The following is a 13,259-nucleotide window of genomic DNA, read 5'->3' on the forward strand; positions in this document are numbered from 1 at the left end:
AGAGGCTCAACAAATGGTCTCTGAATTTGCTTCAGCAAAGGACACTGTTTACCCTACACACCAAGTCCAAAGAACACCTGTTCCCTCCTTCCCACTGGATCTTCAACATGCACTTAGCCTTGTTGGTCACCAAACCCTTCCTCCACACTACTCTCTGCTTTTTCACATGCTCTCCTCTCAGTCTCCTTCTGTCACACCCATGGGTACTTCCTGTTCAGTGTGCCTACCAGTGGCTGTGGGTCCCAGGACCCTGCTCTTGGCCTACTCTTCTCTAATGACTCCTATATACTCTTCTCTAATGACTTCTCTATATGCCATGGCTTTGGCATATCTCCTCTGAGCTCCAGATCAATATGACCAGCTGTATGCTGGATACAACCATGTGGATATCACCCTATACTCTCTTGCATATACAATCAATTATGAATTCCTGCTAAATTCTACCTCCAAAGTGGTTTTTACTTTGTTACATCCTCTTCAACAGGCCTTCATCGTCTGTGACCTGCTATTGTAATAGCCCCTAATTGGCCCTCCTAAATACATGTTGCACACAATGACCTGAGTGATCAATACGCAAATGTGGCCATAATACTCCTCATCTTTAACACTTTTTGATGGTACCCCTAGAGAATTAATCAAAGCCCCTTAGCTGAAATGAAAGCTGTCAGACACTATAAGGTGGCTCACTCAGGACTCACTCCCACCCCCTTCTAAGTTTTACTTTCTTACTTATAGAGGCTGGGAAACTAAAAGCTAAATTTCCTAGACTCCTTTGCAGCTCAGTTCTTCACAAGATCTAGCTTCTTCCTATCACATGCTCCCACACAAGACTTGGGACAGAAGTGAGCAATGTGAGATGGCAACTGTGCTAGAAACCTAGTCTTTGGGCAAGCATGGTAGCAGAAGTATCCAGTTCTTTTGTAGCACCTGTTAGGTTTCACTGTGACAGTCATATAATGTAGTTGCATACATCTATAGCTGCTCTGTTCCCTGCTAAGCAGCACCTACGCTTGGTTCACTGCCCCTTCCACAGGCTTTGTAGGCTACCCAGCATCTTATAATAAATCCCTTTCTGCTTAAAAGAGTAGAAAAAAGTAGACTCTGGTCTGCAACCAAGAACCCCGATGGACACACATGACATTCAATGCCTTCCAAGATCAAGTCTCATCTCCCACCTTATAACCTAAGACTGATGTTTCTAGTCTGTGATTTTTCTTATGATTCTCCTTTGCTTTGAAGTTTCTGCCCATCTTTCTTGTCCTGAACTCTGATTCACCCTTCAATACTGAGCTCTACTAGATTACCAGGTTGGGATGAATGTTTTTTCTCTGAACTCCACAGAAGCTGGCCACCTCCTTTGCACATGTAGCACATTACAAGAAATGATCTACCTATCTGGGTGTTATACCAGGGACCACATCTTATCTTTGTAACCTTTAAGCCTACGCACAGTGTGGGGCACACAGCAGGTACTTAAAAAGTGTTGGCTGAGTTTAACAAAATGTGAAGTCTAAGTCTTCTTTAATCCCTGCCTCCTAACTCATAGTTAACCATAGTTTTTTTCCTGCTTTTCTACACTCATTGAGTTCATAAGGCTCTCAATTTAACTCTTCTTACCTCAACTCTCATTCCAGTTATTAATAACTCTCTAATAACTATCAAAGCATTATAAGATGCCCTACTGTGAGCTCCAACTAAGCATGGTCAAGGGAGAAGGCCTGTTTTTTTTTTCTATTGTGGTATTACCACAAATAGACCCCTTTCGTACCTGCTTACCAGCCTTAACATCCAACTAATTTTTGACTGTTTTCATCTTCAATGTGGGAAGGGGGCTGGGCGCAGTGGCTTGCGCCTATAATCCTACCACTTTGGGAGGCTAAGGCAGGAGAAGCATTCGAGGCCAAGAGTTCGAGACTAGTCTGAACAACATATCGAGACCATGATTCTACAAAAACTAGAAAAATTTGCCAGGCGCAGTAACACACGCCTGCAGTCTCGGCTACTCGGGAAGCTGAGGCAGAAGGATTGCTTGAGTCCAGGAGTTCAAGGCTGCAGTAAGCTATGATGATGCCACTGCACTCTATCCAAGGCAACAAAGCAAGACCCTGTCTCAACAAAACAAAACAAAACAAAACAAAATAAAACAACGTAGGAGAGGGCTAAATTGGTTATAGTGACAGATGCTGCTGGTTACTAACTCAAAAGTCATTCTTCCCCTTTCTTCCTTGCCCTTAGAACCTAATTTTGTTTGGACATTAATCTGCCATTGGCTTAGAAGGTGACCATTCCCCAGCTTCAGATGGATAAATCATGATAATAATTTTCAATGCCCTTGCCAGAGGCTGGAGAGCGGACATGAGCATGTGATCCAGTCCTAGCCTGTTGGCCCTGAGGGACAGTATGCTGGAGAGGCTTCTGTGAAAGGTCTTGCTTCCTAATAAAGACAAAAGCATAAACAGAAATGTGCTGTGTTTACAAGGAATGCTTAGGACTGCTGCAGCCATCCTGTGACCATGAGACATTGCTGACAGGCTGAGGACATCTGAATAGAAAGATGGAAGCACCTGGGTTCTTAAGGATGTCACTGAGCCATGGAATTAGGCAACCATAAACTGGTCTACAGCTGCATCCATATTATATGAGAAAAATGTTATAATCTAGAAAACTTTTAGTTGAGTATTTTTTTTTTTACCTGTAACTACATTCTACCTGATATTACTACATTCTTTTCCATAATATTAAAGTCAACCTGTTTCACCCAACATTTTCATCATGACCTCTGACGTAAGTCCTAGGAATTCCAGCTGATTACTAGCCTCTCTCCATTTTCCTCACCTACTGCAGCAATTATTTATCTAATCAGGGTCCTTTTTCTTCCAACTACAAACATGTGACTGTCACTGTTAAATATATATACAAGAATTTCAACAAATCTACTCTAGTGTGAATGTCTGGACATGAGGCATTTCTGAAGTCCATCTAATAGCCTATTGTTTGGCCACAACCTCCCATTCTTCTATTTTTCACCTTTTTGTGCGTTGCTCTTTCAACCTTCTCAATAGCTCCAATTCCTTGATCCCATCACCTTTTCCTAGTATATTGGTTCATTCTTTTTTTTATTTTTTATTTTTGAGACAGAGTCTCGCTTTGTTGCCCAGGCTAGAGTGAGTGCCGTGGCATCAACCTAGCTCACAGCAACCTCAAACTCCTGAGCTCAAGCAATCCTTCTGCCTCAGCCTCCCAAGTAGCTGGGACTACAGGCATGCACCACCATGCCTGGGTAATTTTTTGTATATATATATTTTAGTTGGTCAATTAATTTCTTTCTATTTATAGTAGAGACAGGGTTTCGCTCTTACTCAGGCTGGTTTCGAACTCCTGACCTCGAGCAATCCACCCACCTAAGCCTCCCAGAGTGCTAGGATTACAGGCGTGAGCCACCGCGCCCGGCCTATGGTTCATTCTTAACATTTCTTTTTTCTACTGAACCTGAAGACCTTGGCTGACTACTGGAAGCATAATTGATCTTCCCAGCTCTTTTGTCTGAGTATCACATGCTCCCTGCATTTATCACCAATTCCAGGGTACAGCTGGAGAAAATCACACAACTAAGGCCTCATCCACCAATGACTTCCCGTGGTAGGTAGACAGGCCCTCTGTGCAGCTAGACATGCCCTGTTCTTTCCTCTTCAATATCCTTTGTCAGGGATCTCAGAAGCTGTTACAAAGTTTCACTATGCTCACATCAGTCTCACCTCCTCCTTTCAGCAGATAACCATGACTTTACTTCATGGAGAAAACAGTTTTTTCAACTTGCTTTACCAACACCTACAAATCATCTCTATCTCTTCTATCCCCTCCTTTACCATTAATCTCAGGAAAAAATGCCCCATCTTACATTCAGACTAACCTCTCCATAAGTGTTTTTTTTTTTGGGGGGGGGGAGTGTGTGTGTGTATAGTAAAATATAACATAAAATTTACAATTTTAGACATTTTTTTTCTTTTTTTTGGAGACAAGGTCTCTCTCTATCATTTGGGCTAGAGTGCAGTGGTGTCACCATAGCTCACTAAAGACTCAAACACCTGGGTTTAAATGATCCTCTTGCCTCAGCCTCCTGAGTAGCTGTGACTACATGCATCATGACGCCCGACTAATTTTTCTATTTTTAGTAGAGACAGGGTCTCACTCTTGCTCAGGCTGGTCTTGAATTCCTGGCCTCAAGTGATCCTTTTGCCTCAGCCTCACAGAGTGCTAGAATTACAGGTGTGAGCCATTGTGCCCAGCCAATTTTAAGTATACAGTTCTATAGCATTAGGTACATTCACACCGTTGTGCAACCATTACCACCATCTCCAGAACTTTTTCATCTTCCCTAACTGGAACTCTGTACCTAATAAATACTAATTCCTCATATCCCTCCTGGTTCAAGTCAACCACTATTCTGCTTTCTGTCTCTATGAATTTGACTACTCTATATATGCATATATACTGTATATTCTATGTGTAGAATCATACAATATTTGTCTTTTTGTGACTGGTTTATTTCATTTAGCATAATGTCTTCAAGGCTCATCTATGCTGTGCCATGTGTCAGAACTTCCTTCCTTTTAAAGGCTGAATAACATTCCATTGTATGTATATACCACATTTTATTTATCTATTCATCTGTCAAATGACACTTGGGTTGCTTCGACCTTTTGTGAATAATTCTGCTATAAAAATGTGTGTATACACCAGATATATTCTCCAGCAAACTGGTATTAACTGAGTAGCACCTAAGTGGACACATAGGTGCTACAGTAATAGGGTATTGGGCAGGTGGGAGGGGGGAGGGGGGCGGGTATATACATACATAGTGAGTGAGATGTGCACCATCTGGGGGATGGTCATGATGGAGACTCAGACTTTTGGGGGGAGGGGGGGAAATGGGCATTTATTGAAACCTTAAAATCTGTACCCCCATAATATGCCAAAATAAAAAAAATAATTAAAAAAAAAATGTGTGTATAAATTCCAACAGTATTCTTCTCCTTATGCATCCTGCATCAGGAGTCAGGTAGACAAAGTTTTGCTAGCTTTCTCTGTTTTCTGTTCAAACTCACTCTCTCTATAAGCTCCTTCCCTTATAACCTATAAAACATACTCAAGTCTTTCAGACCACCTCTATAAACATTCTCTAAATCACCCCTAAAAAAAAAACAAAACCCTCCCTGGCCGGGTGCGGTGGCTCATGCCTGTAATCCTAGCACTATGGGAGGCCGAAGCGGGTGGACTGCTCAAGGTCAGGAGTTCGAAACCAGCCTAAGCAAGAGTGAGACCCCCATCTCTACTGTAAATAGAAATAAATTAATTGGCCAACTAATATATATAGAAAAAATTAGCTGGGCATAGTGGCACATGCCTGTAGTCCCTGCTACTCGGGAGGCTGAGGCAGGAGGATTGAGCCCAGGAGTTTGAGGTTGCTGTGAGGAAGGCTGACGCCACGGCACTCACTCTAGCCTGGGCAACAAAACAAGACTCTGTCTCCAAAAAAAAAAAAAAAAAAAAAAGAAAAAGAAAAACCGAAACCCTCCCAGTGTCAGCTCTTCCTTCAGCCCTTGGGTCATAGTAGATATGACCTGTTCGTGTGTGTGCAGTGTGTGGGTGCGTGTGTGTGTATTTCCTGCCCCTTATTCCCCTTCATGCTCAGCCAGGATTTTTTTTGGGGGGAGACAGGGTCTCACTCTGTTGCTTAGGCTAGAGTGCAGTGGCTTCATCATAGCTCCTTGCAACCTCAAACTCCTAGGCTCAAGATATCCCCCTACTTCGAATTCCCAAGTAGCTGGGACTACAGGTACATGCCACCATGCCCGGTTAATTTTTGTATTTTTTATAGAGACAGGGTCTTGCTATGTTGCATGCTGGTCTTGAACTCTTGGCTTCAAGCTATCCTCTTGCTGTGGCATCTCAAAGTGCTAGAATTTACAAGCATGAGCCACTACGCCCAGCCTTTTTGCTTCGAGATGAGGTCTTTCTTTTCTTGTTGAGATAGAGTCTCACTCTGTTGCCCAGGCTAGAGTGCTATGGTGTCGGCCTAGCTCACAGCAACCTCAAACTCCAGGACTCAAGTGATCCTTCTGCCTCAGCCTCCCAAGTAGTGGGGACTACAGGTACATGCCACCATGCTCGGCTAATTTTATATATATATATATTTTTTTTTAGTTGTCCAGCTAATTTCTTTCTAGTTTTTTAGTAGAGATGGGGTCTCACTCTTGTTCAAGCTGGTCTTGAACTCCTGAGCTCAAATGATCTGCCTGCCTCGGCCTCCCAGAGTGCTAGGATTACAGGCGTGAGCTACCGCACCTGGCTGAGATGAGGTCTTGCTGTATCATCCAGGCTGGGCTTGAACTCTTGGCTCAAGTGATCTTTCTGCCATTGCTTCTGGAGTAGCAGGGTTCACAGGCATGAGCCACTGCACCTGGCTTATTTTTACTATTGAGTACAAGGCTTGCTTTTGTTTATAGTTATTTGAATCAGCTCAGTAAAGGATCCACTGACTTGTACAGAAAAATACATATTTAGATTCAGATTTCTATATGGGAAACCTCTGCGAATGATGACAGGGTAAAAATCAGATTCCTCAAGGAAAACATGAAATTACAAATACTCCCCCCCAATGCACAGCTGGGAAGCAGCCAGCAGATGGCAGTCAGCAGTCATTCAGGGAGGATAATGAGAAAAGCAACAGTTCCTTACGTTGATGAATGAAGCATTGATGTAATCAGAATCTGGAACCCCTTCAACTGGTGTCAGGTGGACTCTAGAGTGGTCATCTAGGAAAAAAACCCAAGAATTAATATTTCAATAAAATTCAATTTTATTACTCACTCTTCCTGATGCAACCAGGATAGCTGAGACATCTGTGCCTATGTGTACAGAGACACACATGTATAAAGATATCATATTCCAACACTATTTGTAACAGCAAAGATTTGGAATACCTCAGCTATAATTAGGAGACTAGTTAAATACAGATATATCCACAATATGGAATACTAAGCAGTTGATAAAAAAGGAAAGTGTTTCTTTTTTTTTTCTTTTCTTGAGACAGAGACTCACTCTGTTGCCCAGGCTAGAATGCCATGGCGTCAGCCTAGCTCACAGCAACCTCAAACTCCTGGGCTCAGGAGATCCTCCTGCCTCAGCCTCCTGAGTAGCTGGGACTACAGGCACGTGCCACCATGCCTGGCTAATTTTTTCTATATATTTTTTAGTTGGCCAATTAATTTCTTTCTATTTTTAGTAGAGATGGGGTCTCGCTCTCGCTCAGGCTGGTTTTGAACTCCTGACCTTGAGCAATCCACCTGCCTTGGCCTCCCAGAGTGCTAGGATTATGGGCGTGAGCCACTGCGCCCGGCCCAGGAAAGTGTTTCTTGACAGATGAACTGATAATACTCTTAAAAGAAAAAAGTCAGAAGATGTATATCATATATTTAAAAAAATATGTAATATATTCACCCCCACCAATACATATGTACACAAATAAGATGACAAAAGTATCTGTACATGCCTAATGTAGCGATCTCTACAATTTTTTTAGTACTATACCCCACCAATAAAAATTTGAGTGGCATCTCTGATATATGTTCATTTATTGGTAAATTATGCACACGTACTAATGTATTATGTACCCATTATAAAATATATAAAATTTTTTAAAAGATGAATAAAAAAATCAAATATAAAAACAAAAGGAAGTTTAAACATCTTCCTCTCACGTCCAACTAAATTATGCATATTCCACTCTGGAGATCACTGGCCTAGAGAAATGTCTGTAGGTTATAGATCAACTGATCAGCAATGGCTAACTTGGGAAAGAGGTTGAGAACTCTGTATTGGAATTTCTTTCAATGAGCACTACATAAAACCACCACCACCATCACCACAACCTGCTTCCTGACTGGAGCTGTTCTCTCTGGCCTACCAGAAACTTTAGGCCTGGCACAAAAATCCTGGTCAACCACTTAATTGACTCTGTGAGAATATGGGGTCACACTGGGAACTATAAAGGCCCTTTCAGCCCAAAGCCTTAACCCCACTGTTATTACCAACCACAAGATTCTTTCTATCCTCAGAAAATCTGGCAAGAGATGTAGTTTCGGGTTACATCCCAAGAACACTACAAACACTCACAAGGCAAGATGTTTACATATCGATTTTTTTCCTTGTTTTCCTCCTTGGAGGCAGCTTCACAGGTGGCCTGGATAGGACAAGCAGGGAGAGCCTGAAAGATTAAAAGAAATTAGAAGAGTTATTAGCAGGATAGAAATAAAACATGAAAACTGTTGCACCAAACCCTGCCCTGGCAGCAAATTCTACCTTTTCTTGGGGGGATCAACACGGGCCCAGGTGAATACTTGCAGCCTAACATAGAGAATGGACTTCTCCCCTAAATAGCCACAAGCTCCTTAGAGTTAAACAAGAATACCCAGGAGGCAGAATGCCTTTCCTGTGACAATAAGCGCAGCCTGCCAATTTTATAATTACTATGTGGTTAGGGACCTGTTACGCTGGGTCAAAATGGACCACCCATGTAAATCAGTGTGGGGACATAACTGAAGGAATGAGCCATTTATCTTCATGCTAACCACCCCACAAAGATGATGTACATCTCAGAGTGAACCAGACAGGAGGGCTCTGGATGGTCAGCTGAACTGGGTTCTCCCTAGGGATCTGACAAGGGGGCATGGCACCCCAGGCTCTAGCATCATGTGGCAAAAAAAGCAAGGACTGGTGGGTGAATAGGAGGGCATTCACATGGATGTAACAGTTTGGAAGAAGATCTGGGTGAAGTGACATTAAATTTGTAGCACTTTAGAACAAAAGTAAATTAGTGCAGAGAGGTATGTGGACAAGTATAAAATGGTTTACACGAGATAGTCTGGGTTGTATGAACTAGGGCAAATCTGTTATCTCACGTGTGGCACAGAATAAACACTCAACAAACGCATTTTATGAGAGTAGGATGCTAAGTTTTTTCATTTGAGCTGCTCTCTTACATGTTCTATATATTCAAAACTGAGAAAATAAAAAGGAAAGCATTTTAAAATTCCAACATTTATTCCAAATACCTGATTTGGAAATATGTTTTATGAGCCTTAAAAATATTTATACTTTTTGACCTAGCAACTCCACTTCTGAGAATCTACCCTAAGGAAATAAAAATCTCCATGTTCAAATTAATTATTTCATTATTATGTAGAATGACCCAAAACTGAGAACAACCTTAGTATTCAGCAGTAGGGTAACAGTTAAGTAAATTACAGTTTATGTATTACTTTTCACTCATTCTCTTAACAAATACATATTGTGTACCTATAAGGCACGGGCTAGGTATAGAGTAAAGAGTGGTGAATCAAACATATACATAGTTCCTGCCCTCACGGACAACACAAACTTGTGGATGAAAAGCAGACATTAAACAAATAAAACAAATACATACATAATTATGTATCATGATATATGCAATGAAAGAACAGAATGCTACTAGAGATGAAGTATCAGAAAGGGCCAAATTTAGATGAAGGGTAGGTCTCTATGAGGAAGGATGAGTGTGGAAGACAGTATTCCAGGCACAGATAATAGCATCTGTGATAATCCATAGGCAGCAGGGGGCTTGGCTGTATAAGAAACCACAAGGTTAGTGAGGGCACCATGCAGAAGGTGAGGCTGATGGGGATGGCAGAAGGAAGTGGGAGGAAATGAGCTTGGGAAGGTCAGATCATTCATTTCCATGTAGGTCCTTGAAAAGAGAGACTGGATTTATTTTTAAGTGCATGAAGAAACCACTGAAGTTTTTTCTTTTTTTTTTTCTGAGGCAGAGTCTCTGTTGCCTTGGCTGGAGTACAGTGGCATCATCATAGCTCACAGCAACCTCCAACTCCTGGGCTCAAGTGATCCTCCTACCTCAGCCTCCTGAATAGCTGGGACTACAGGCACGCACCATCATGCCTGGCTAATTTTTTCCTGTTTTTCAGTAGAGACAGGGTCTCACTCTTCCTTGGGCTGGTCTCGGACTCCTGAGCTCAAGCCATCCTCCTGCCTCAGCCTCCCAGAGTGCTAGGGTTACAGGCGTGAGCTACTATGCCTGGCTGGAAACCACTGAAGTTTTAAATGTGAGATCCAGTTTACATATTAAAGAATCACTCTGGTTACTATGTGGAAAGTGGACTAGAGGGAGGCAAGAACAGAAGCATGAAGTGAAAACATGAAAAGATGATGGTATAAGGAAATGGATGTATTTGAGATATACTGTGGAATTAGAATTACTAAATTTGCAGATGGGATGAAGGGAAGGTGGATTGGGGAGAGAAAGAGACAGGAATGAATAATGACTCTCGGGTTTCTGGCTTTGAAAGTTAAAAAAAGTTCTCCAAAAGATTAAATAAAGGAAATGCCAGCCCAAAATGAACCAATATTGCCAGATGGAAGCAAGAGTTTTAAGAAGGAAACAAATATATTTCCTGGGAACAAGCATAAAGTACTAGGAGAAAATAAAGTGAAAGTCTCAAAGATAAAGGGAAACAGGGTCTTATAGTCCATCTGCCCTCACCTACTCCAGAGATTTTCCTTTCAGAGTTAAAACCCTGGGGGTTCTGCATGTGATTTCACTAAGAACGGCAATTCCCTTTTAATTCACTATGCTATGAATGCATAAAGGGGAGAAAAAGTTTCCTGGGCTGGGCTCTTGCACATGGAACAGAGATCACACTTAAGAATAGAATTTCTCAATTCACCCACAGTTTGCCTTCTCTTCCCTCACATAGGATAGATTACCACAGGTTCCCCCCAACTCCAGTACAGGGCAGAATGAGACACCAGGTTTTTAAGTCCTTGTGACTAATCCAGAGGCACTACTTTTCCTGTACATCCTTTCTCTAAAATAATGTAGAACGGAAGTCATGACAAGACAACTGAAAACAGTCTTTAATACAGCAAGATTGAGAATGACAAAGACTGCCACATAATAGTCCTATCAGCATGCCTAGCTCCATTAGTCATAATAAAGAAAAACTTAGGTTTCTGGGTGAGGTAAAGCTCTTAAAAGGAAAGTTAGAAACAGAGCCATTGTCTTAAAAGAGGAAAGAAGGGGCTTGCCCTGAGGAACATAGGACTAGATGCAGAAGTTCAGAATGAAGAATCTATGTCTGAGATGAAAACAAGGGAATCCGTGTTTGGTTTCTACTCTGAAACACAGCTCACAGAGCTAGAAAGGAGCAGCTGGGCCAGAAGCCTAAAAGATGTTAAACTCTCTAGGAACACTAGGTGGCATCAAAGATCATTTCATCTCTTAAGTCTTAACAGGAACTCATTTTTAAAAATACGCCAGTTTTTATACAGTATCTTTCAAATTTGTTCACACTTATTTTTAAAAAAGTATCTGTCATTCAGTTTAACTTAGAAGTTCTCTTTGGGCCCTGACTCCTCATATCCTCTTCCTTCCCTTCTCACAGGTAAACTTGTATCCCATATATTTTGTATTCTTAAAGAATATATTATTATTGCTCAGGGTATTTTTGGATAAAAATGGAATGGTGATCAAGTGGCGATTCATCTAGGTTGTTCACTCACTTCAGCTACTTTAAGATTGTGTCAAAATTTACTTATCCATTCTACTACTGATGAATGTTTGGGCTGTTTACAGCTAATGGTCCGGCTCTGAGCACAAATTTGTGTGTGTTTCTCCTGTACACATTCAAGAATTTCAGGTATGAGTATTTAACATTACCAGATAAGGCCAAATTGTTTTTCAAAGAAGTTGTACCAATTTATACTTCCACCAGCGACATACAGTGTTCCAGTTGTTCTGTATTCTCATCCATATTTGATATTATCAGGCTTTACATGTATTAAATGTAGTTTTAATTTACATTTCTCTGATTATCAATGAGGTTTATCATCTTCCCACAGTTTTCCTGTCACAAGGCTTTCCTCTACTGTGAAGTAACTAGTTGAGTGTTTTCCCCATTGTTCTACTGGATTGCTTATTTTTTTTTTAATTAATTTGCATTTGTATATTCTGGATACTTGTCCTTTATCAGTTATCCATGTTACAAATATCTTTTACCAAGTGTATGGCCTACCCTTGTATTTTCTTTACAGTTATCTATTTATGAACAGAATCTTTGCATTTTCTTGTAGTCAAATTCATCAATATAAGTCTTAAGAAACCCTTTCCTACTATGAGATCGTAAGTATATTTTACTACATTATTGTCTCTACATTTTATCATTGTGTCCTTTAAATTTCAGTGTTTACAACAATTGGAATTGATTTGTGTTTGGTATGAGACAGGCATTCAATTTGATTTAATCCCACAGGGTTACCCAATGGTCCCTAGCACTATTTACTGCAAAGACCATCCTTTCCCCACCCAAACTGCAACAGCAATTCTGTCATAAATAGGTTTCCACTTAACACATGGATCTGCTTCTGGGTTCTCTATTTTATCCCACTGGCCAATGTGTCTATCCCAGAAATACAAAACTGTCTTAATTACTAAAATTTTATAATCTCTTTATATCTGGTAAGGCCGGTCTCCTCACCTTGTTCTTCTTCTTCAGGAATGTCTTGGCTATTCTTGATCTTTTCTCCTCCATATAAATTTTAGAATCAGCTTGTCAAGTTCCACAAAAAACCTGTTGGGATTTTTATTGGAATTGCATTGAATCTATATATCAATTTGGGGAGAATTGACATCTTTACAATATTGAGCCTACTAATCCCTTGATCCTATCTCTTCACTAATTTAAACTGTTTTCCTTTAAGGTGTTCAAGCATTTGTATAATTTTCTCTAAATATTTTGTACATTATCCCTAGGTACTTTATGTTTTATATATATTTTATATAAATGGCATCTTTTAAAAGGTATTATTAGATTTTCCATTTATGGCCTATGTATAGAAATGCATTAATTTTTATGCTGCCTTTGTATCTAGCAACCTTGCTAAAATAACTTTTTAATTCTAATAATTTATCTGATGAGTCTTTGGATTTTTCTAAAGATAATATTCTCCTCCATGAAAAATTCCTATTTTGTCTCTTCCTTTGCAATCCTCATACCTTTTACTTCTTTCATTGACTGACTGTGCTGCCTAGATCTCCAGTACAGGACTGAATCTCATTCACTTTTAACGCTTGAATCCCCTTTCGATACTCTCACCTAATAGTCACCAGTGGCTGAAACACTGCAGAGATGGGAAATTTACTACTTTCA

The 13,259-nt window shown here is 40.6% G+C and overlaps 1 protein-coding gene and 1 long non-coding RNA gene across 4 annotated transcripts in view; one reads left to right on the forward strand and one right to left on the reverse strand.

The window, feature by feature from the left end:
* PTPRA (protein tyrosine phosphatase receptor type A) overlaps window positions 1-13,259 on the reverse strand; it is a 134,729-nt gene that overhangs the window by 22,639 nt on the left and 98,831 nt on the right. For 2 of the 3 annotated variants that reach the window (XM_012754914.2, XM_012754913.2), the window contains 2 exons: window positions 8,176-8,266; window positions 6,739-6,815 (listed from right to left, as the gene is read on the reverse strand). In XM_012754914.2, coding sequence (XP_012610368.1) covers window positions 6,739-6,815; window positions 8,176-8,266 — 168 coding nt within the window. Of the gene's footprint in view, window positions 1-6,738; window positions 6,816-8,175; window positions 8,267-12,587; window positions 12,681-13,259 lie in introns of all 3 variants that reach the window. The other variant, XM_020282016.2, reaches the window with a different exon arrangement.
* The window catches only part of LOC142876876 (uncharacterized), a 105,068-nt gene that overhangs the window by 20,072 nt on the left and 71,737 nt on the right, over window positions 1-13,259 (forward strand). The gene's annotated exons all lie outside the window — the stretch shown is intronic.

This window comes from Microcebus murinus, chromosome 16 (assembly GCF_040939455.1).
Source record: "Microcebus murinus isolate Inina chromosome 16, M.murinus_Inina_mat1.0, whole genome shotgun sequence".
In the NCBI taxonomy this organism is placed as follows: Eukaryota; Metazoa; Chordata; class Mammalia; order Primates; family Cheirogaleidae; genus Microcebus; species Microcebus murinus.